Source organism: Parasteatoda tepidariorum, chromosome 4 (assembly GCF_043381705.1).
Source record: "Parasteatoda tepidariorum isolate YZ-2023 chromosome 4, CAS_Ptep_4.0, whole genome shotgun sequence".
Taxonomy (NCBI): Eukaryota; Metazoa; Arthropoda; class Arachnida; order Araneae; family Theridiidae; genus Parasteatoda; species Parasteatoda tepidariorum.
This window is the reverse complement of record NC_092207.1, coordinates 92,115,712-92,140,737: the sequence shown is the minus strand read 5'-3', so window position 1 is coordinate 92,140,737 and position 25,026 is coordinate 92,115,712. Positions and strand designations below refer to the sequence as shown.

Below are 25,026 nucleotides of genomic sequence, written 5' to 3'. Positions count from 1 at the left end.
ATCAGAATTTTTGCAAGTTGCAATCGCGCAAACTGGCATTTCGATAATAGTTTTAAATTCTTGTAAATTCACTGCAAAAACTGAGGAAAGTCATTATAGAAAATAACAAATGTCTTAGAATATCTCGCAAAAAGAAATGATCCAATATTAGTTAGAGCTAGTAAGGCCAAACGCTCCGTTCTTGAAGTAAAAGTGCGAGCTTTGCGCCAAAGTGACGTCACTAGAGTGACGTCGGAGAATCGGCGCGGCGAGAGATACTTCAAAGGAGTGAACCAGCCCTTCTATTCTCTTTAGCCCTGTTTTATTGTCCTTCGACAGCGATCGCATTGCATGATGTCAGAACTGAACTGAAATTGATATGTAGTTTTTGCCGCGCTTGCACTGAAATGCTTATCTACTGCAGAAAAGATGTTGCCTAAAATGTCAAGACAACGATTCCAAGATTATTAAAATGTATGTAGATGTTACAGTATAGATCGCCACCGAGTTGCAACCCCGAACCAAGGCAGGTATTTGGCAGTAACTGCGCAAAAGAAACCGACGCAGCGCAGCATCCGACCTGTCTCGTCAGCTAATTGCAGTCATGGGTACCACAGTTTAAACGCAAACCACTCGCAGACGCTTGGAAAATATTGGGTCTATAACTCAAAAGCCTGCCAAATGTGTTTCGATCACAGAAACTCGCTGTCGCCCTTGATTAGTCTGGAGTAGAGAATACGCAATGGGGAGATAGTCGCAGTGTGTTTGTGTGATGTTTTTCAACGAGTCTGGGTTTAGCTGGCAGTCTGATTCGCGTTGGGCTACAGTGATGCGGGATTGCTCGTTTGGTGGTAGAATTGGAAGAGTAAGGGGTAGAATATACTTGGCTCCAAAACAGATCTACATGTTCAAATCGGAACCATAACAGACCAAATTTATCCGGACATCATTCTGAAACAACATGTACGTTTTTAGGGTTGCCATGGGTTCAGAATTTGTGTTCATGGACGATAATGCGAGTCCTCACCGAGTAAACACTGTAAACGAATGTCTTCAATCTGGGGATATCACATGTACGGAATAGTTAGCCTTCTCGCCTGAGTTGAATCCAATAGAGCATGTGTGGGAGCTTGTCTGAAGAGTTGCAGTCAGTTAACCACCTTCTGTAAACGGGTGTACCGGAACATCGAGAGCATTGCTTGCTGAGTGGAATAATCTTTCCCAAAATCAGCTCGATAATTTGACACTCAGCATGTATAGGCGTTATATGGACTGTATTTCATTGCATGAGAGGGATACAATGGGAGGGATTAACCATCATACCAACCATGTAACATCAAGTTTTTGCAAAGGAAACATTTTTTATAATTTTTACATTAAGCAAAAATTATAACTTTTATGAATGGAGTCATACATACACCATTTTTTTTGTTTCTTATCTTTTGTAGCGTATCTACCACTCCAAGATTACAACTACAATTCACTAATATAAAACATGTTAACTCAACTCTATGTTGGGGTACCTTTTCATAGATGACGGTTGACATGGTCGAAAGCTACTATCCCCACAGTGGTGACCTTCGGACGTGATGTGGACATGCCCACCTTAGCAGTAACGCCCACTTCGATATGAACACGCCTATCTTGGCAGTAACGCCCACTTCGATATGAATACGCCTACTTCGATGGATGGTCCACATTAAAACAGTTGACTTGCTACTTGTGACTGCGACATTATCCACCTCCTCGCACTGTTGCTACTCAGTCTCGTCTCGATTACACACAACGTCTACCTGCATGCATCCGACTGCTAAAGGCAACACAGGAGCGACTACGATAATCATCTTAATACAGCTCTCATGACTAATGTTCAAAACCCGGTGACCTTGATCCAGCTCTCCCGATCTGTCACAAATACAGCAACTAGTAGTATCCATGCAACGAATTCTATCACAGCTGTAATTCTAGTGGGGGAGTACTGTAGCGTATCTACCACTCCAAGATTACAACTACAATTCACTAGTATATAAGACATGTTAACTCGACTCTATGTTGGGGTACCTTTTCATAGATGACGGTTGACATGGTCGAAAGCTTATATTCCCACACTTTCTTATATTTAATAATTGGGCTTTACAATTAAATCTCGCTTGTTTTGTTTCTGAAACTTTTCTTGCTGAGGCTGGCATAATCCAAAATTTATGGAATTTGTGAATTTAAATTATCCTTAACTTATTATTGTATGCATGCCATTAATTATCTTTTTAAATGGCACAATTTTACCAGAAAAAAACACATAATAGAAATGGTAAGAGCTATCGGTTAGTCGATTGATCATATCAAATCTTAATTAATTATCCAATCTTAATTAATGCATCTGATTTAACATAACCGCCCGCCATCTATCGGTATAAAATACTTTATTTACTTTTCCATACATGACACCTATATATTTACTTTGAAGTATTTAATGGAAGTTTTTCTTCAGACAACCTTATGCTTAGCTACCAACAGTAAAAATCAAAGAATCTTGTTAGTTAGAATTTAAACACTGGATTCTTTGTCAAAATTGATTTAAAAAACACGGAAAGTTTCATAGACCTTTAAAAAATTATTTTCGCTGCATCTGATTTAACTAAAAGCGCATAAAAGATGTTTAATAACTGTAAATGCAATTCGCGATCGCAACGAACTATAGGGGGCGTTGTTGTATGAGACTAATACCTGCGATTTCGATATGAACAGTCATTCATTTACTCTGGAGACGTCTTTAATGTAACGTGTAACATTGTAACCTTCCTTCTTTATCGTGGCTTATTAAATTTAAAAAAGAAAAACGTTTGATATCCTTTCTTATGCAAACGAAAACAAAATGGTATCTCCTTTTATTAGAGAAGGAATATCCATATTCACATTGGAAAAATATTTGTACATAAACAGAAAAAAATATGTGTATTCTTATAAGAGTTAAAACCTAGTGCCCGAGAAATAATTTTACTGAATTCAATGATATAACATAAAAGGCCTATTTAAACTTTACATTCCATAGTTTTAAGAATCGTATTACTTCAAAAATTAAAATGAACAAAATGTAGGACATAAAGCCCATAATTTTATGAAATTAAATTTTTTTAAAAAAATTTCTTGACAACAATTTTTATCAAAAATTTCAAGTTTCAATAAAAATCATTATTTAGAAACTAAAAAACGCAAAATAAAGCATTCTGACGAAACAAAAACAAAAAAAAACAATTCTTTTTTGTCGCCATTTTTTAGTGCTACGAAAATTCGTCTTTGGGATTTGCCAAAAACAAAACAAGATCCAATTTTATTTTTTCATGAGCGAAATATTTTACCGAAAAAACGAAAATGTACCAATTCCCACGACATGAAACTTTATCTTGGTAAACGTTCGTTTTGGAAATGTTATTTCATTTGGAATCTTATTTATCAGAGTTCATATGGCGAAATGATTGTTTTGAATCTATGCTAAACTCTATATCGGCTCATTTTCCACCGAAATCCGATTGACTACTTTGATTTTAAATAAAGTGTTTTATTTTATGAATTGTCGCAAAAATTTTAAGTGTAGATTGGCGGCACTTAAAAACCGCCAAATCTGTAGCGGCGGTGGCGTTAATACGTAAGTACCGAATTTTTATTCCATACTTTTCTGAATCATATTATTTCAAACATTGGAATATACAAGAAGTATACATAAACACATAATGTTATACCATTTAATTTTTCAAAAGTATTTTGAGAACAATTTTTATCAAAAAATTATAAACTAAAAAACGGAAAATAAAGAATTCTTAGGATAAAAAAACGATTTTAAGAATTCTTCACATTGAAATAAAAACTTTCATATTGTTTCTTTTTTTATTATTCTTATAGTTCTTAATCAGACGTAAAAAAACCATTCTGTAGAGAACAATCATCAAATAAGAAAAAAAAATATTTACAAGCAAATTTTTTGTTATAAAAATCATAACACTCACTTGTTTTATAATAGCGTAGAATTCCAAATGAAATGTTCTTCGTTTGAAAATTTTATTTTCAAATCATGCATGCATAGATTATCCCTTCATTACTTTTAGATAACATACTACACAGCAAAATTTTATAATTGTAAGACCTTGATATGAAATTGAATATGTAGCTAAAAACAGAATAGCTGAATTCTAGTTGAAATTATTCTTTCAAAACTAAAAAATACTTACCAAGAAAACGATAAAAATTAAGAATCAGCACAAATGGCACTATTTCAAGTAATTTTTTATTGTTGTTTTCCGAATTATATGGATACAGAAATATAAACTATTCTATAACGAAGAAGAATATTCTATAACTCATACAGTTCTGTACGTTCTGAATTCACATTTTTTTTTATTGGAATGACGAAAGCAATGTTTACTTCACTTTAATTTCTAATGAATTGAAGACAGAAGAAATGCATTTTACCTTAATACACACATCTGTAACAGTATGCGATAGCGAAATCGGAAGTTATCAATTGCAAGTTTGTTGATAATAGAAGTTTAAAATTATTGAGAAATTTTTCTTCAAATGCTCGGCGTGTTCTGGGTTTGAAAGATATCTCAATATTCTGGAGATTTTTTTCAAGTTCTTCGGCTTTTCCTTAAGGAAATTTTGAGTTTTATTTGCTGCTAAGAAAATGGCGTCTGACTCTGGCAATGATTTTGATGGAACTAAATGGAAACATGATAAATTAATGTCTGATATTTACAGGCTCCCGCTAGAGGGCGTACTCGAGCGTTGCGATCGCGAATCGCATTCGTGAATCGCTGTCATGTGCGATCGAATGGCAATCATATGCAGTGAGAATGTTGTTTTAGTACTTTCATGTAGCATCCCGCATTTACAGGTTTTGCACAGCATACTTACTATAGAACAATCTCAGTTTTCTACTGAGCATACACGAGATTACCAGAACTCTTTGTTCTTTTTTTAATGTACATGCATGTCATAGGTTATTTTTAACATACATGTAACTTCTGTATCACAACAAAATGTTAAGTGAACATGGCGAGAACATGCATATTAAAAATGGTACGGACTATATATCTTTTTTCTTTTGCCATGTTTCAAAATGTTTTCTTAAAAAAATAGATAAATACAATAAAAAATCTTTTATTTTTTTACTAATCCATTAAAAAAAGTTATTTACAATGTTAGTGAGTGGGTTTGATTGTTTTTTATGGCGATCACAGTCTCATAGGAAGGTGGTTCATCAATTTGAATTTGTTTATGATACACCGAACTTTCATAATCTGGAGGAGGTTGTCTGATAGGTTCTGGTTCCGAACATCTTGGCAGTGATGAGATAAAGTAGACCTGGTTTGAAGGAGAGGAAACAAAAATACTGTTTAGAATATTTCAATAGTACATGAACCGATTCAGCAATTATAACTTTTTGATTTTATGACCAAATTTAGAGATTATGTATATGTTTTGTATTGTATTTTAAGCTTATTTGTTTATCGATTTCCCAATTAAATTAAACGAATCTTATAGCGATTCGTCATTCATGAGTTATGTAATATTTTTTTAATAAAAATTGGTTAATAATGATTGCTTTTGATGTATATTTTTAGAAGCCTTGCAAAAAATATGCAGAATAGGAATTGAAAATTAATTGTGGAAGAACAAAAAAAAAATTAAACTCTGACTAAGCATTATTTAGGCCATCAAGATCAAAGAAAAAATTAAAATAATTATTTGTCACTTTGCTTATTTGTGCATCCACTGGAGTTGTAATACATTCGTGTTACGCTACAAACCATCAGCTTTAAGCTTCCAGCGACGGATAGTATATGTTTTGTGCTACGTAAACTAAAGCAAAAAAGAAGAAAAAAACACCTGAATAAGTACAAGTACATAAACCAGCATTCTATAATTTCTGTTCTAAAAACATATATTTTCCTCAATATTTAAACATCAAATGAAGGTTATAGCGAAGTAAGGAGACCGACACGTTTAAAATTGGCTTAACCAATGGGGACAGAGGAACAAGTTTGAACAAGGAAACAACCAGGGAGAGATAAGAAACATAATTCAAACCCTCACACCTGTTTCTTATATCTTTCTTGCTATTTCCTTGATCAAACTTGTTCCTGTGTCCCTATTGGTTAAGCCACTTTACACATGTCGGTCTCTTTACTTCTCTACCTTCATTTGATGTTTAAACACTGAGGAAGATTCTTGCTTTTAGAACTGAAACTCTAGTATGTCCATTTATGTACTTTCATTTGTGCTTTATGAACTTTTTTCTACCATAATCGCCCTTAAGCTTCCTTCTCAAACAAAGTAGATTCAGATTATTTTATTTTATTTTATAACCGTCGTTAAACAAACGGCCCAAATTTGTGTTTCTGACTACCCACGTTCAACTCCGTAGCCTTGTAATTTTGAACCCTAGCCAAAAGATAAGGAAACTCCTGGATCAGTACCCCCAGAGATATTGATTTGTTATAGGGATTTGGAGAACTTTGTAACCCCGACAAATATAACGTGCACCAGTCATCATTTAATACATGGGGATTCTTCGGTAGGCTGGATTCAAACTCTCGTTCTCACGAATACATGTCCTACTTTCTACCATCCATGCTATCCCGGCCAGATTTAGATTATTGTAATCCCTTATTCATTTTTATTATCTTCAGTTATTTTAATAAGTTATTTGACAGCTTTTTGGCACTTCTCACTTATTTTGAAACACTTGCTAGAGAACAGGTTTTAACTTAATTTTTACATAATGGATCTAAAACTGTACACCACGGATTTTCATTATATAAAGCATCACATGTATATTTCGAAGGGTAAAATGCGCTCTTGATCGAATTATTGAATACGTAGGTGCTTCAACCTTACACGTGCTTATTAATTTTAGCCATCAGTATTTTTAGTTACGAAATCAAACGCACAAACTGGCACCTTAATATTGATTTTATAATTGGTGCTTATTTTCTCATACCTTTGAAACAATTGAAATGAATTTTAAAATGTTTGTCAACATTGAAGGAGTGGAGACAAATATTATGAACAGAGTCATCCACCCAAGAGCATCTTTTAAAAGTCACAAAAATTCTAGGAATCCAGAAATATTCAACGCAAAAAATAAATATCAATAACACAACTGTCAGAGTAATTTTATTACACAACTTTCAGAAAGATGGTGTCTTACAAAGTTAGACAACCCTTTATGAAACTCGGAAAGTTTTTTCGAAATAACTGTCCCAGAAAAATCTTCAATATCTTCTGACATATTAAAATAAAAAATGAAACGAATGAAATGAATTGAAGAGAGCAAACCTCATTACAATAGTCGTAAGCATCAAGAGAAAATGAAAATGGAGGGACGTGTAGTAAGAATATCATGAAAGTGACACACGTTTCTCTCTTGAACACCTGATAGCAGAAGAAAAAGAGGAAGATTTGGAATGATTTGGAGGAATTGATCTAGAAATGACCCTAGACACAGAACTTCCCGGGGACACCAGGTCATTAAAACTAAATTTACTTGTTGTTTAATTATGAGTGTTTTTAAATTATTTATAACACAAGTAAATTACGATATATTAATAAATTTGAGATTATATTTATCTCAATTTTTGTTAGCTTATAACTCTAATCGCTTAAGGAAAAACAGACACACACAAAAATATATTTGTAGCATTTAGGGGGGTTCCAGAAATGTGAAGGCCCTAGAAGTTGGCCTTTCAGGCCTTGTTATGTAATAAGCGCTGATGATTTGGCAAAGACAAATACAAGCAGATTTCAAAAGGACAAAATCTAGTGAATTAGAAGAAGTCGGATACTAAGATAAGGGAGCAAGGAGAAGTAGGCTGGAGGCCTTCTGCGCCAAATGGCAAGAATAACCCATGTTAAATGTTTAAGTCAAACAGTTGAAACTCGCTTATTACAAAATATTTCAATGTAAAACAATTTTTTAGTATTGATTATTCCTTAATTAATTGATTTCAAATGGTTGAAAAACTTTCTATCTCTTGGACTCATGATTGCAGAAGAAAAAGATTTAGAAGGATTTGGCAAAGATAAATTAAAAGGGATTTCAAGAGGACAAAATTAAAAGAATTAGAAGAGGTAGTCAGATACCAATATCGGAGGACAAGAAGTAGGTTGGATGCCTTAGGTGCCAAATCGCTTGAATAACTTATGTTAGATGCTTAAATGTTTAAAAATAAAATGTCTAAGTTAAAATATTTATGTTAAAGTGCTAAAACTCGCTTGAAGCAAGATTTTTCAATGTTAAATAGTTTTTAGTGTTAATTATTCTTTAATTATCAATTTAATAATAGTTGAAAAACTTTTACATTGTAAGGCATAAAGGCGAAAGACATTGTAAACTTCTGCTTCACGGAGTACAAATTAGTATTTAACTTTGAACTGTGTAACTTTATAGGAATTGAATAAATAGTTTTTTAGAAATAAAAAAAAATTTAAATTGCGAAGAACTTTTTTTTCTTCCAAAATTTAATAATTAAAAAACTTTTTGGCTGATTTTGCTTAAATTTTATCTATTTTTTTCATTTAAAACTGTTTAATTGTTAAGTTGTCCAATCTTCCAATCTCTTTCCAGTCCAGATAATTGGGACCATATTTCCCAAATTACGGCTATTCTTCACATTTTGAGGGTCAAGAATCAAAATACCCTTGAAATAAAAAGGTATGATTTTTCATCAGAGAAAGCACGTTTTGTGTCTGATTTGGTATCTTAGAATATCGTATTACCTTACTTTTACTTTTTGAACTTTTTTCTTCTTCTTAATTTAACTTTTTAAATAAAAGTTTAAAAAAAAAGTAGTTTTTTTTTAAAATTCAAATTAAGGTGAGTTTCAAAATATCAACGACTGGAATTTAAAATAAGTACCGTAACGAAAGAAACAAATGAATATAAAATGTTAGAAAATCGACGCCTGAATTTCGTAAAAAATGAGAAGGAAAAAAAGACTGCCCCCAAGTTGTATTTTCTACTTTGGGTCAGAACTTCGTCTATTTTCAACACTGGGTGACAACAAGCTGTTAACTGCGTTTGTGACACATTAAGTTATGAACTGTATAATGTTTCACATCTCTTAATAGGATAACTCAAAGAGGTAAAAAATATATAATTTTTAATGAAAAATGGACATTAGTTCCACTAGATATATACTTTTCTCGTTACAGTAATTTCGCTGCTAATATTGTTTAAAAACATTACATGACTTCATTACATGATTGTTTAAAAATATATTATTTTGTAGTTATAATTTGCTTCCAGACGTAGACAGATTACTAATATTTAATCGCCTTACTCGAGTAATATGAATCAAAATAGTGAACTAATATTTTGAAACCATTTCGTGCTGGAACTGTTTTCCATTCTTCAATTATGGAAGCCACCTTAAAACCGCCTTTCCTTTCAAGTAATTGAGATTAGAGCGATTTAATATTCATTAGAGAAATCAAACATAGACAAAATTTTGCTTTTGTAAGCTATTACTTTGCGTGTATTAGGAAATTAAACAACTACGTGAGAAAATGTGACATTTTGTCTCCTACCAAATGACATTTTACAAGGTCAAGCGCAAGAAAATCTTGTAATGAAGCGAGAAAAAAAAAAACTTTTAACTCAATCAGTTCCGAAAAAAAAAAGAATAAGAATTCTGAAAAACTTACGTCATATGGAAAGGACTGAAACTTTGAAACATATGTGTTTTTGACTACTTAGGAAAAAAGCTTATTGGGTAGTCTAAGCTTAATCTAATAAAGCTTATATTACTCGCAAAGCTTTTATAATAAGCTAAATAAGCTTTTGGAAATCCTGAACAAAAAGGCTTTCAAGGTTAGTTTCTTTAAATAGAAATTAAGACAACATTATTTTAATAATTTTATGCTTGTATATTGGTGAAAAAATCTAATGCTGTGGTAAAATGTGCATTTTACATTTTTGGATATTGTCTATATTGTTTTCATAGTTGCTATTTGATGTACTATTGCTTCAAACATTACGTAAAAAAGCACTGTTGTAGTTAAAACCAGCAAGAATATATTTTTTTTGATGAAAAAATTTTGTTTACCAGATTGAGAAATGGAGCTTTTGTGAGCACAATCTATATTTTTCGAGGACCTAGCTTAAAAACAAACTTAGGGAAATAATACAATTTTTAGAGAAACATATATATATATATTTGAAGGCAGATTAAAAGAAGAATATAGTAAATAATTAAAAGAGATCCATATATCAAAAGAAAAACTCACATATTAAGGAGAATTGCATGTTAAAGCAACTTGAACAGACACGCAAAGAAGCAATTGTAACTAGATTTTGCTTAAGAGCTGTACTCAATTTTTTTTCCCTCTTATTATTTAAACTATAGTGTAATGTGAAAGTAAAATTCGACCAGATTTGTTTAAAAAAAAATCCCGAACTTTATTTTTGGGTTTAGAAAAATGGTGTTTTGATGCACATAACAACTTTCATTCTACAACTTGCTCGAATTATTTTCAGTCTATTTTCTAATAATTTGAATAGCTAACTTTACCAATGATTGAGGAACTCGGATTTGTTTTCAGCACGTTATAATTTTTGTACTCACTATAACTCACAACCGGCGTTGAACATGAGACAGAATTATTAGTTTACTACTATGAATGTTCAACTCCGCAGATTTTTAATTTTGTACTCAACCAAGAAGACTAGGGAACTCCTGGATCAAGCATTGGGATAAACTGGGCTTCGTGGAGATTTTTTTGATGGAACTAACTCTCATGCGTGTTACAAAAAGAGGTATAACCGGGAACCGGTGTCAAAGGAATTCTAACCCATATTCCGTCTACCATTGAGGGTATTTTAAGCCAGCATTGTAGTCGGTGCGAGCTGAAGGCAGAATTTGTATCAACCAGCCACACCTGGGATTTGAACGTGGTTACCTCATTGAGAGGTGAATGCCTTATCTCCTGAGTCACCGTGACTCTTGTACTCTCAATAATAAATTTTGTATGAATGTTTAATTATTCCCGAGTGAAAAAGTTCAAACGATTCCACAAAGCCGAAATAGCTCAAGAGCGAATGAAGGGCTCGCCTCCCAATTAGGCGACAGAGGTCTGAATCCCAGCGATAGTTGGTTGATTTGAATTCGACGGCTGGTTGATTTGGCTCTCTAAGATCATAGTTCTAATGTAAAATATCCCCAGTGGTACACGGATCACGGGTAAGAATCCCGTTGCAGCTGTGCTAATCGTGAGGGGTTTCAGTGGTTTCCCTCACCTTGAAACGTAAATGTCGATTAGTTGCATAAAAAAGTCCTCCAAGAAGGTTAGTTTGTTTCAGTGCTTAATCCAGGGGTTCTTTTGTCTTAAGAGTTGGGTTTTAAACTACAAGGATACAAAGTTGAATATTGATAGCCGCAAATGGGCTGGTTGTTCAACGCTGGTTACGAAATAAAACTATTCAACTACAATAAACGTTGATACACCAAAATGTGATTGTATAAGAAGAGAAAACATGCCAGAAAGATATTTTTATGGGTTTGATCCCCAATAATGCCGGTGTCATTTTTGGGATATCTCATTTAATAGTAGGTACAGCATGAAATTTGTGAAGCCCCTTATCAATTCGAGCTTTGTTTTAAAAAGTACAAAATCTACTTATTAAATTGGCTGATCCTTTTTAAATTTTAAAGATATTTAGATCGTACTTTTTTTATTAGTTACCAAATACAATATTTAGAAAAAGAAAAAAAAAATACAAAATTTAGAATTTGTTTTTTAAATTTTTCCCGCTCATGTGTAGTATAATAGAACTACTTTAATTACTCATATCTTATGAAGTTTTACACACATTTTTCTCAAATTTTAAAACAATAATTTTGTAATTAATTTTAAATTGCTCCATTTTTTTTAATTGAACATTTTTAAAGTTATAGCAAGAAAACGTATGACAAAAAAAAATTATTTGTTTTTCTGTAAAAATGTCCAGATTTCAATAAATATTTAAGCAAGGTTTACGAAATTTTGTGCAATTATTGCATGTAATAACTAAAATAATTGCTACACGTTACAAATTTATTGCTACATTTTTCGCCATAAGGTGTTCAAAAAACACTATTTTCTGTCCCCAGTATTTTTTGAGAAAGATTAAAAAATATGGCAGCATAGAAGTGTTTCCATTATATTATCCAAACCATGCATAAGGCAATAATACATGCATACATGCGCACATACATTAGGTTTGAGAGACCTACAATAAATTACTAAAGAAAACAATTATTTTTGAACACCCTATGCCAGAAAATCGAGCAATGAGCTTGTAAGTTGTATCGATCACTTTAGTTGTTATTTTTAATAACTGCGTAAAGTTTCGTAAGTCGGGGCATTTTTATAAAAACTAATTTTTTCACGTTGCATTTTTTCATTGTAACTTAATATATATTCAATGGAATTACGCACAATTTTTGGAGCATTTTAAGATTAATAACAAAAATTGTCGATTTAAATTTTTTCAAAAATTCGTTAGAAACTGGATTTTGGCAACTAATAAAAAGAAAATTTGGTTTGAATATCTTAAAAATTTAAAAAGTTTCAAGCAATTTTCCAAGTAGTATTAGTACTTTCCAAAATAAAGATAAAAACGATCAGGGGTTTTTCGCAAATTCTATTTTGTACCATTAGACAAAATTCAATAACAAATAATTCTACCTTACCTATAATTACTAGAATATTGACTAAATTCATATATTATGAAACAAATTTACAACAAGTTCGTTTCAACAGATAGAAAAAACTTCTTTTGTAATAGGCTCGAATTCAAGGGATAAAGACATTTGATACGTTTCATGCTAACAATTTTTTTTTTTTTTTTTTTTAATGGCGGGGCCTTGGAGCTATTGTCCATTGGCCACAGAAAGTGCCAGAACTGCTAATTCTCTTTTCGTTACCCAGTGGGCACCTGTGGCGAAGCCACGGCGGTGGAACAGCGTCGCCCACGTCACAGTACCACAACCCGTTTATAGGGCGGGTCACATTCACACACAAAGGAGAAAGGACATATTTAATGCATAGTATAGCGTTTNTTGCCCCGGATTCGAACCCAGAACCTTTCTGATGCAAGGACAGTTCCCTGCCCCCTACACAGACTGGTCGGCTCATGCTAAGAATAAAACACTTGATACGCTCGTAGGTAAAAAAGATCCTTGCGTGATGCATTTTTGATCTCTGTGATCTCTAACAACAGATTAAGAAGAATGGGAAATACGCGTTGGAAGGGCCGTGAACAATATAATGATAAGTTATATTTTCAAGCATTTTTGCTAGAGTTATTGTTAAATTCACTTATAGGTTATAAAGAATATTTCGTATATTGTGCTGATATTTTTTGGAAATCCTAGATGTATGTAAATTGCCTACATATAAATAATACTACGGAGTATTATAAAGCGGAAATATCGCATTCTAAGTGCAGCTTACCAATATATTGCCACAAACCCTTCATAATAACTGAACTTGATAGAAGGATTAAATACCTGTTGTGATGAAGTATGACTAGTATTTGGCTGAGCTTCTTTGTCTTGAAGTTTCTTTTGACAGATGTAACACAATAAGAACAATAAGCACGTGCTTCCTCCAAACGTTGCCCTATAAAAGCATATTCGACTGTTAAGCCATTTTTGTGAGTGTCTTATTCTATATGGGCACTTCTCGAAAGTTGGAAACTAAAAGCTAATTTTGAATTCTATTGATATTTATTTTATATGCATTAAATATTCATTAATTATGCAATTCCATTTTTACATTGAAATAAATTTACAACATATTATTTTTTTTCATCGAATTAGAATTCATCGTATTGCTTTAAACAATAAATTTAAGCAAAAAACTAACGTTTTTACTCAATTTACATGAATCCGATCATCCTATATTTCACGCGTAAAAAATTGAGAAATATGACGCGAAAACATAGGAAAATACTTTAAAATAATTGTTATTTTAAGGATGGATAAACACGTTCAAATTACTTATCTTTAATCTATTATCTGTGTAAATAATAACACGATTTCGTACACAGTCTTTTTTGGGACATGCGTAAAAATACAAAATTGCTTTTTTTTAAGGAAAAGAAAACAACATATCTCTTACACTGTTATATTTATAGCTGCCATTTGTCAAGAATTATCAAGTAACCCTCCTATTTAAAATTTAAACTCTCATTTTCATTTGTTAACATCTAGGCACTATTAAACTATTATTTTTCTCTTTGATGTTACGTTGGCCCAGTTAACACGAATGTCTAGAATTGACCTTTTGAGATTAAATAAAATAACTATTTAAGGTATTTATGGAGAACTTTCGGAAAAAAAAAATGTTAAATTGCTAGACAGACTGGACAGAAATATAATTTTACTCTAAAATTATTACTGTGAATTAAGTTTGAATTTAATTGTCAGATCTGCCTAAAGCTCCCTCCATTTAAGAACTGCCAATATAGAGTTTATTTTTCATGTATTTATAGATAAAATGCATGCATAGTGCATAACTCTGAACTCACGTTTAATGTAATTAAAATCCCCGTATATAATATAAAAAGATAATTATCTTCGTACCGTTTCGTGCACTCTCATAGTACAAAAACTCAAATGAAATAAAATAATAATAAAAAAATATATATATGTATATATATAAAGTTCAAAATGAAGATAAAACAAAGGAAAATTACAGACATATGAAAAAAAAGGGGGAGGGAAGAAAAATAATAATAAAAAAATAACAAACAACTGGGGGAAAAAAAGGATAAATTTTTTTTTTTTACCTATATGTACGTATATGTACATAAATATATGTACATAAAAGGGACACAGGTGTCCTATCTGTTTCAAAGGGTGAAGTCATCCAAGGTTAAAAGAAATAAAATGTGGATGCATATAAATAAAAATTTCAAAATAAAAGAATTTCTCTCAGCTAAATTACTTGAAAAGTTGTACTTTATTTTTTTAAAGAAAGATAAGTATAATTTTATTCCTGTTTTCTTCAGTTTTTCAATTAATTACAATTCCTATGTTAAATGTTTGTGTGAACTTGATGAACAGCAAAGTCAATATCGTCAGTTAATGAAGTAACACTATTATACGGTTCTTAATTCACATAGGATTAAAAAGAAATTAAATGTAAATGTATGAATTCAATAACTTTCAAAATAAATATAATTTTTTATTAGTTATCTTACTAATTCATTAAAATGTTCCCAAATTTTCTTAATAACTATTGTTCCCAAAATTCAAAATAATTATATTTTTATAAGTCAACTTACTAATTTAGAAAAATGTTTCCAAATTTTCATAATAACTTTTGTCTCCAAAATTCAAAAAAAATTTTTTTTAGTTAACTTACTAATTTAGAAAAATATTTCAAAATTTTCATAATAACTATTGTCCCCAAAATTCAAAACAATTGGTTTTTTATAAGTTAAACTTCAGAAAAATGTTTTCAAATTTGTACGAAATCTAAAATTACATTGATACCAATTTTCTTCAGTTTTTGAGCATAATCTTATTTAAATTCTTTAAGTAAAAAAACACCGTGTCAACTGTGAAAATTTCAGTAACATTACTTAATGAGATAAAAATATAAAAATGAAATAATTCTTAAAAGCTTAAAAAGTAATGGAACAATTTGACCAAAAATATCGATAGTAAACAATATTGAAAACAATGCAAACTTTTTTTATATAAAAAATAATATGTTGAGATAGGTTAAAATTTATTAATATTCATTTAACTTTACCAGGCGATGGGCACGCTGACCGTGTTACCATGAATTGGTTCATTCCCCATGGATCCTCTTTGATCTTTCCGATCTTCAACATCCCGTCCGCAATGGACAGCAACTGCTGAGGACAATGACGTCCACTTCCCGAAAGCAAACTCACGCTGAATGCATTATCAGTTGGGGAATGGGCGTTGTAACCGAAACTTCAGAATAAATACGGAAAAAAAAAAAGATATTTTTCTCCCGTAAATTATTCCTGGAAACGGGTAGCGTTGATCGATGGCGGTCGATCACCTGACTAGGTGCGTGTTTGAAGATAGTGTCCACAGATAATGGCCTTGCACGATCTTCCTGATGTTCCTTTACGAAGAATGAAATGATGCTATTAGTCAGCATGGAATCATTTGCTTCCTTATGTTCTCTTTTTTTTTATTATGTTTGACTTTATTTTTATGTATTAACTGCTGATGTTTGGATAGTTCTGAAAGTCATAAATCTTCAGTGTTAAACGATGCGATTTTTGCCATGTTTTTATTCCTGGTTTTACCTGTTCCACATTTTAGATTAAGTTTTTCGTTTGAGTACTTGAAAATGATTCATGGTGCATAGGTATAAACATTTTTAACTGATTGGGAATGAATAATTATTAACAAGCTGTATGAAAAAAAAATTGAAAATAATTTGGTTTACACAAAATATTAGGCTTTATACAATATATTATATAGAAAAAATTGCTTCGTACATTGTAAGGTAAGAATTGGAGCAAATATGTGGGTAAATACACAAAAGAAATCTGGACACAATAATTGAAATAAGATTTACAAAAATAAAAACAGATTAAGATTGAATACCGAAGTTTTAATTTGCCGGCACACAAACAATTGTTTAAGTCTATTACATAGCTTTTGAGATTTCAACCCCCCCCTTTTTTTTAAAGTAATCTTTTATTAAGTTTTTAGAAGCTCTGCCTATTATAGGCTCAACAATTTTTTTCTAAAAATGAATAATCCTTCATTCAACTACGAGCTATCACCTACCGACAGAAAATACTTCGTTTTTTTTTTATTTAACTTCACTTGCTCTTCATTTATTTATTTACCTGGTTTTTTGTTCTCTTGAATTATTTTAGCGATCAAAAAGAAAATAAAGTATAAAACAGAGTTTCATGTTGGAAATAAGGCAGTTTAAGATTTTTTGTGGCCTCGTTCAGCAAAGCTGCTTATAAGTTTTGGGTCGCTGTCAAAGGGTGATTGCAAGTCACAGTCATCCTAACTAGATTCTCCGAAGAATGTTCATTAAAGTTCAGATCTGGTGATGTGACTGGTTAATTACCTTCACTTTCACCGAGTACCATAACTTTACACCAGAAAATAATCGACCAGATGATCTCTAAGAAATCGCATTATGTCGTCTATTTAAATAGAATCGTAGAAGTGAAATTATGAACCCTATACTTGTCACCAAACATAGCATATCTTTAAAAAATATGTGTGGACAAACAACATGATGCCTACTCGTAATAACAAAACTCCGCTGCCATAATAGTCGATTTATTAGATAGTGGAGAGCTGGTAACCCCTTCTTATTACATGAACCAGTTAGTATGAACCAGAAAACCACTTCCTGTCTTGCAATGCTCTGGAAATCGACTATTATGGCAACTGAGGTTTGAGGGTATGGATGAGCATCATGTTGCCACACACTATTTCATATTTTCGAAAAAGGTATTGTGAGATCAAAAAATGTACTTGTTTATCTTTTCAGGATTGCTGTCGGTCATGATTCCATTTAAATATATAAAAACTCGCGTTCACTAAAAGGATAATTTGGTCGAAGATTTTCAAGGAAGTGAATTCCTCACTGTCTGATCTCCAGGTCTGGACATTTTATTGCATTTTATAAACTGCATTGAAGAGCCATTTGGGTCCATGACGATATAAATGTTAAAATCTGTAGTCTTGTAATTTTGATTTTCAATGTAACTTAACTTGCCATTTCGTGATACGGAAAGGAAAAGCTCACACAATTATCTCGATGGCAAAGAGATTCTAACCCATGATCCACTGAGGATATTTTTCGCATCGACCAGCCACCACTGGGATTCTAGCCTGGGTCAAATCATTGGGAGGCGAGTATTCTATCCCCTGAATTACTGCGACTCACGCGCGCGCACGATCTGGACTGTAAGGAAAATTCTTCGGTAAATTTGTGGAGAGAGTTGACCACTCGAAATTCTTGTTCGACAATCATTCAAGGATAGAAAACAGCCTCGCTGAATTAGCAGAATTGACAGTAAGAACACTTAAATTGCTTTATTTTCACAATAAAACCACAATGTGAAGTTTGCATTTGTAGGAGAGGACAAGATCCCTGGTCGGTGCAAGCCAAATGAGAAATATCGTATCAACCAGACATCGTTGTGTTTCGAACCCGATTCACCTCGTTGGAAGGCGAATGCTCATCCCCTGAGCCATCACAGCTCCGCTGCATTAGCAGTTTCACAGTTTCATTGCAGTACCAGTTCATTGCTTATCTTTGTAGTGTTAAAATTGCTCGTTTATGAGTCGAAATAACCGTAATTTTTTTTTTTCTTGAAGTACATAAATATTTGGTCTATATTCAAAAAATCCTACCGAGGCACGAACAAATAAACCCGTCCCCAATTCCAGCTAAATGATGGTCATAAAGGGGTAGGATTAGTTAATAACAGTGTGTGGTCATTTCAGACTGATTATTGAAAAGAACTATCCTATTGTTTTTATATCGATAACATTAAGTACCAAATTAACACTGCTTTCATGGCAGATTGAGTGAAAAACCACAAAAATCCCTCATTATTAGCCCGACAGCAAGGGAATTTTAGCCCATGATATGTCTACCTCAGAGGATATTTTATGTCAGCACTGTGGGAGTTGCGAACCGTGAGCAAAATTCATATCAACCAGCCGTAGCTGTTATTCGTATCTGGGTCCATTCATTTGGAGGCGAATGCTCTATCCTCTGAGCCAAGGCAGGGATAGCCTGTTCGGTAGGGCTCTGGGCCCATGTCCAAGAATTCGTGGGTTCGATCCACGCCGGCCGTAGACTCCCCGTGTAGTAAATGGTGACTGATGCACGTTAAATCTGTCGAGTCGTAAAGTCCTCTATATTCCCATAACAAATCAAAACCTCTGGGGGTACTGATCCAGGAGTTTCCTTGTCTTCTAGATTGGTTCACAATTACAAGGCTGCAGAGTTGAACATTAGTAGTCGTAAATCCAAAATTGGGTCGGCTGTTCAACGACGGATATAAAATATCTTCTGAGCCACCGCGGCTCTAATATGATCGATTCCATATATTAACCTTTTCAGGACGGGTGATAACATTGGGATAGGGTATCGTACATGCATTCGTACAGAATGCAGATACTTTACTCGCCGGTCCCGAAAAATGCAGCTATCATTTCAATACTCTGATTAAAAGTAAATAAATGTGTTCATTAAAAACGTCCATAAAGGAATTTTTTCTGGATCAGTGTGTTTTAATGTCACTCACCAAAAGGCTTAATGATTTTCTTTTTATTTCTTGGATACCAGTACTTTTTTTTTCTTTCTCCCTCTTTAAAAAAAAATCTACCTTATTTATGTTACGCTTACAGACATGAATTTCTAATCTAATCATATGATTGCGTGTGTAAAGATAGTAGCGCGCATAATTTTCGTGAGATCTTTCCAAAACAAAATATATATATAAATAAGTAAATCAATAAATAAAGGACATTCCTGGCGCGTTTTTGTTTAATTCTATTTTTCTTTTTAAAATGAGTCACATTTAAATGAAAAATTAACAAAAACACCTTTAAATATTCTAACTATTTTAATTTACGAATACCGCACATGTTTTCTTCCTACTTAATGAGCTGTCAATATGTGAAAAAAAAAGAAAAAACTAAACTAACTAAACCCTTTTAAAACTAATAAGAAGAAAAAAAACTACTTTTTGTGGACAAAATTCCATGGAAAAAGATTTCCTCCAAAATGTTGGATTAACTGTTTACCTGCTGGAGACTTATTTTGTGCTAATGGAAAAAAGTGTCTTTATGAAAAACGTGGTAGCAGGTTTGCATATAAATTAAACGGAAATTTTCTTCAGTTAGCTACTATTTTCGTCATAAAATACATCAGATGCTTGATTTCAGAAAAGTTATACATCACAAAATATAAAATTAATAGATTTTGGTTCATAGGAATATACAGTTTTTCCAATTACAAGAGCTAAGAATAAAATATTTGAGTTACCAGTCTTTAACATTTTGTAAAAGGGACATATAACCAAAGTGGAATATTGGTATTGAAAAGGTTGAAAATTCATCCAACACAGATCTGTACTTAATTATCCAACACAAAGCTCGTGTTAAAACTTGACTAGCTAATAGGAAGACTAGCTTAAAGCTAGCTAAATTCTATTGGTAGAGTTAAGAATAATGATGGAAATTTTCATTATAATCAGTGTCAAAGCTCAGTTGGAAATTTAAGCTCTTTAACTTGTAGGGAAGAGGTCAACCTTTTGATTAACAGTTACTTCTGCTTCAAGCGGGCAGGATTTGTCGTCATCAAGCTGGGAACTGCAGTAGTGCTCTAGCTAGTCTAATTTCGATTGTAAGATCCACGCATGCAATCGAAGTTAGTAAATAAGCGAACCGCGAGGGCGAGTTGATAAAAACGTATTAAAATGTTATTTAGTTTGCACAGTGTGGAAAAAAGTAAATGAACCACCCTGAATAACTTTTGATATAATTATCGGATCCTCACGTTCTTGGATTCAATCTTAATGGTCCGAGGGACGACCTCAAATATGCTAATTATTTAGTGCATACGATATTTTAAGTTACGAAATCAGACACAAACACGTACTTTCCTTGAATAAATACTTTTTTCGACGGATTCCGATTTCTGACTCAAAAAATGTAGGGGACAGCCGCGATCTGGGAAATGTGGTTCCAATGGATGGTGTTTTCTACACTTGGGAGCGCTGCAAGCTCGGGACTGCCTAAATTTCCGGGTTACTGTTTCAGTTGTATTTTAAGGCCATTTGGCATCATTGTGTTTTGAGATTCTTACAAACAATGCATTTGATTACTTATTACTTATGTTTACAATGCTAACAATACTGTTTACAATACTAAAAGTGTTAACACTAACGTAAGATGGTGCACAGCTTGCAACACGAACAAACAGTAATAAACAAATCGAAAGAGGCCAAATCAAGACTGCCGAAAAAGCGAGTTATTCAAAATCTAGCAACCATGTCACCTTTTTTTAATAATAAATAACAAAATAAATAAAACAAATTTTCACTCCAAACTCCCCAGAATTACATAATAACATTAATATCTTATGAAACACGGCAGATTTGAGCTCAGAAATTATCTAGTTTATTTCTTTTATTGAAAACAAAATTATCCGTTTGAAAACATCGCCTATCAGAATAACATGTAGTAAGCAGCTGCAAACTTTTTAACCGGAACTAGAGTAGGTCCCGAGCTCGAGATTGTTATTGTTCACATTTCTATTGAAAACACCATCCATAGTTTGGTTAGGAGACCGGTTCTAAGTTTGAACTCCGTTACTTTCTGCATATTTCGCTAGATCTGAAGAGCTTTATAAACGAATAACAAAGAGAATTCTGTGCTCAATTATAAAATTTATTTATCTAACGATAATTCCATTCAAAAAATAACTTTCTGTAGATATTTTATTTAATAATAATCACAAAAAAAAAAAATCAGTTGTAAGGCATCTTTATAAAATTTTAAATAATATAATTTTACATGGCAAAATGCAACATTTGAGCAAAATTGGTCGAATAGCTCCTGAGAAATCGTATTTTAAATGTACTACTTTTTTAAAATTTGATTTCTCAGGAACTGTTCGACCGATTTATCTCAAATTTTGTATTGAATCTTTCGAAAAAGTGCATGTTTATTCAGAGAAAGTACGTTTCTGGTCTTATTCCGTAGCTTAAAATATCGTCTGCACTAATTAATTACCATAATTCTTTGTCCCCCTCTTAAACTATCAAGATTCAGTCCTAGCATGTTAAAGCTCAAAAGTTACTCAAGGTCGTCCATTTTTTTTCCTTCTGTGCATTGTACAAAATAAAATAACTTTCAATTAATCCTGCATTGCATATTATTCATAGTGCTTTCGAAAACTGAAAATATACTAAGTTTTTTCTTTTTTGAAAAGTCATTATACTCTTTTATTGATACTTTACTTAAATATGTATGACGTAAGAGTCTATAATCTGATCGTGATATTTCTTTTATCTACTTTCATCTAAAAATATTGTTTAAAAGATTCTTATGAATATATATTGAGTTCCGCTTGTTTTGCAGAAAGGTCAATATCCTTCTCTCAAAAGCTTCATTTAAGCACCTGGATATGCGTTTATTGATCTCGGGGAAAGCTATGTAATTTCCTTTTAAATCAACAATAATATTATCTTTTACAAATTGCTTCTAAAATTGCGTATTATTTCCTTTTGTGCGATTAAATATAAACCTTCAGAACCTATTTCTGTTTCATATTATAGGTAGTTGTGAAAATATTTTATGACATTGACCAGGGGGTGCTACCCCTTGCTTGCTACGCTCACCAACCCCTTTGATTTGTTATCATAGAGCGGTAAGTCAGTAAAAAGGTAGGGGGATAATTAACCAGGTGACCAGGACCCAATATAGATATATACATATATTTATACAGGAGATTTACAAAATAATGGAAACACTTCAATACTAACACATTTTTTGACATTTCTGGAAAAATATTTAGAGAATCATTTTATAAATTTAGAATGTTTAGGTTATACAATTTCCAATACTTATCAATGAAGTTCAAAGCCTTTAGAGGTTTTAGGGAATGACAATAAATTACAAACGGAAAGTAGAATTTTTGAATACCCTCTGCCGAAAAATGTAGCAATAAATTCGTAACTTGAAGAATTATTTTTGTTATTAAATGCAAACATTTCACAAATTTCGTAAGCCTTGCTTAAATAATTATGAAGTTATGAACATTTTTATAAAAAAACTAATTTTCTTTGTCTTAACGTTTTTTTGCTATAACTTTAAAAATATTCCGTAAAATTGAAACATTTTAAATTTTTAAGGTATTCAAATCAGGCTTTATTTTTTTTTATTTGCCAAATACGATTTACTACAAAATTAGGAAAAGAAATATGTGAATTTTTCTTGCGCATGCGCAATGAAAAGAACTTCTTGAACTACTTACGTATTGTACAGTTTTCGACGATGCTTTTTCAAATTTTAAAGCAAAAATTTTGTAGTTAATTTTAAATGGCTCTAATTTTTTTTAATTTTATTGAATATTTTTACAATTATAGAAAGAAAAAAAAACGTTAAACAAGAACATTAGTTTTTCTATAAAAATTTTCATATCTCCGTAAATATTTAAGCTAGATTTGCGAAATTTTGTACAAATATTACATGCAATAACTAAAACAATTGATACAAGTTAAAACTTGTATCAATTGTTCTAGAAGCCTTTTTTGTCGCATAGGGTGTTCAAAACACTATTTTCCATTTGTAATTTATTGTCGGTTGCTCAAACCTTTAAAAGCTTTAAACTTCATTGATAAAGTATGAGAAATAGCATATCCTAAACAGTTCTGTATTTATAAAATGATCCTTTTAGCATTCTTTTCAAGGGATCTTTAACTCTCATTACTTACTAAAGAAAAATAATTTTCTTTTAAATTCTGTTGGAAAATATGTATTTTTGTAAATACAAGTAGTTTTAAATTAAACACTCTGTTTTCGAAAATTCCTAACAACAAAACAGTTTTTAAAAGAAAAAAAACTGCAGAAAAGTTACTTGACGGAGCAAAAACCTGGGAAACGTGGCAGTTTAGTGGTTAGAGAATCGAACTCTGATCTGGATAGACAGGGGTTTGATCATCGACTCCGCTACGACCTACCAAGCGTAGCAAAACCGTAACGGCCCACAACTAAATTATTCTTTGGAAAGAAAGTGTGGTTCAGTTCGTAAGTAGTACCAAAAGTATCGACAGCCATCTGGTCCATCCAAATTAAAACTTTTCATCAGATAAGACTACATTACTCCAATTCGTGTCCCTCACCTAAGGTAAAAATAAATTTAAACCTTCTACAGCCCTGCTGTGGCCAGAGCTGTTATAAATACTTTAGGACAAATTTAATTTTCCTTACACTACTGGACAAGACAACAACAACAACTCCAATTGGTTCCTTGCGAATGCTAAACGCAAATGCTAAACAAGCATCTTAGTGTAAGAGGAAGTTTACCTTTAATATTTTTAAATTGAATGCTTGAACTATTACTTAAATAATTTCTAACCATGCGGCTGCTGCACGATATTCATCTTACCGTAGCAAACAAGCTTCCAAATTAACCTTTCTTACCTTGATGATTTTTTTTCAGGATTCCTGAGGTAATTATTCACTGCAGTATTGGACCTTCCTGCTACTCTTGCAATTTGAGAGCCACTCAAGCCCATTTTTTTAAAAGCTAAAATTCTAAATCCTTCCCCTTCCGTTAAGTGAGCTTCTTTTGCCATTGTATTGCGCCTGCAAACCACCAAAATCTGCCTTTATACAACTCGGATTTGCTTCTTTTATAAGAGAAAACCACTTTCTTACGTGTTTTGTACCTGACAGTGACGTAATTATTATCTACTTTATAATTTTTTCCAAGTTGCTATTCAATGATTCAAACAATTTTTTCATAATTTAAATATTATGCGGAATAAAAATCTAAGTCTAAGAAATTATACGCCTGCTGAGGATTTTTTTCTATAAAGCTGCTTCAATGCCTTCATCTGCACTGAAGGTTTCAACTGAATCAATTTATATGGTTTTGAAACCTAAGAAGAAAAAAGGGAGCTTCAATTTACAAAGAGGCTGCAGTTTTAACAAGCAGGACTAATAAAAATAAAATGGAACTATCGATTAAACTTAAACTCGCTATATACACACACACATATATATATATATTTCATGTATATGTTTTACATATTTAATGTCGTTATAAAACCTATCGATATTTATGACATATTTAATCGTCATTAGAACAAACGTGTTATGAAAACTTAGCATTTTATGTTTTTAATATACAAATATGATGAAGAGAGACTTGTATTGTTTCGAAAGAAGTATATAAGCCGTATTGAATTGACGAAGAAAATAAGCTTTATATGTAATTTCCTTTTAAATACAGCCTTTC

The 25,026-nt window shown here is 32.1% G+C and overlaps 1 protein-coding gene across 1 annotated transcript; it reads right to left on the bottom strand.

Annotated features, from left to right (window-relative positions):
- Positions 1–5,117: 5,117 nt before the first annotated feature.
- On the bottom strand, positions 5,118–16,131 carry LOC110282024 (uncharacterized). Its single transcript, XM_043056114.2, has 3 exons — positions 15,781–16,131; positions 13,527–13,638; positions 5,118–5,337 (listed from the first exon to the last, which is right to left on the bottom strand). Exons 1-3 carry the CDS (start codon positions 15,828–15,830, stop codon positions 5,167–5,169), a joined length of 333 nt encoding a protein of 110 aa, XP_042912048.1. The 5' UTR covers positions 15,831–16,131; the 3' UTR covers positions 5,118–5,166.
- Positions 16,132–25,026: the final 8,895 nt, after the last annotated feature.

What these genes read in the sequence shown, in the direction of transcription:
- LOC110282024 (XM_043056114.2), bottom strand. Translation starts at nt 15,830, where the DNA reads ATGGGGAATGAACCAATTCATGGTAACACGGTCAGCGTGCCCATCGCC. An exon ending in GTCAGCGTGCCCATCGCCTG is followed by an intron (nt 13,639 to 15,780) that starts GTAAAGTTAAAT and finishes ATGCTTTTATAG; the next exon opens with GGCAACGTTTGGAGGAAGCA. An exon ending in GTCATACTTCATCACAACAG is followed by an intron (nt 5,338 to 13,526) that starts GTATTTAATCCT and finishes CCTTCAAACCAG; the next exon opens with GTCTACTTTATCTCATCACT.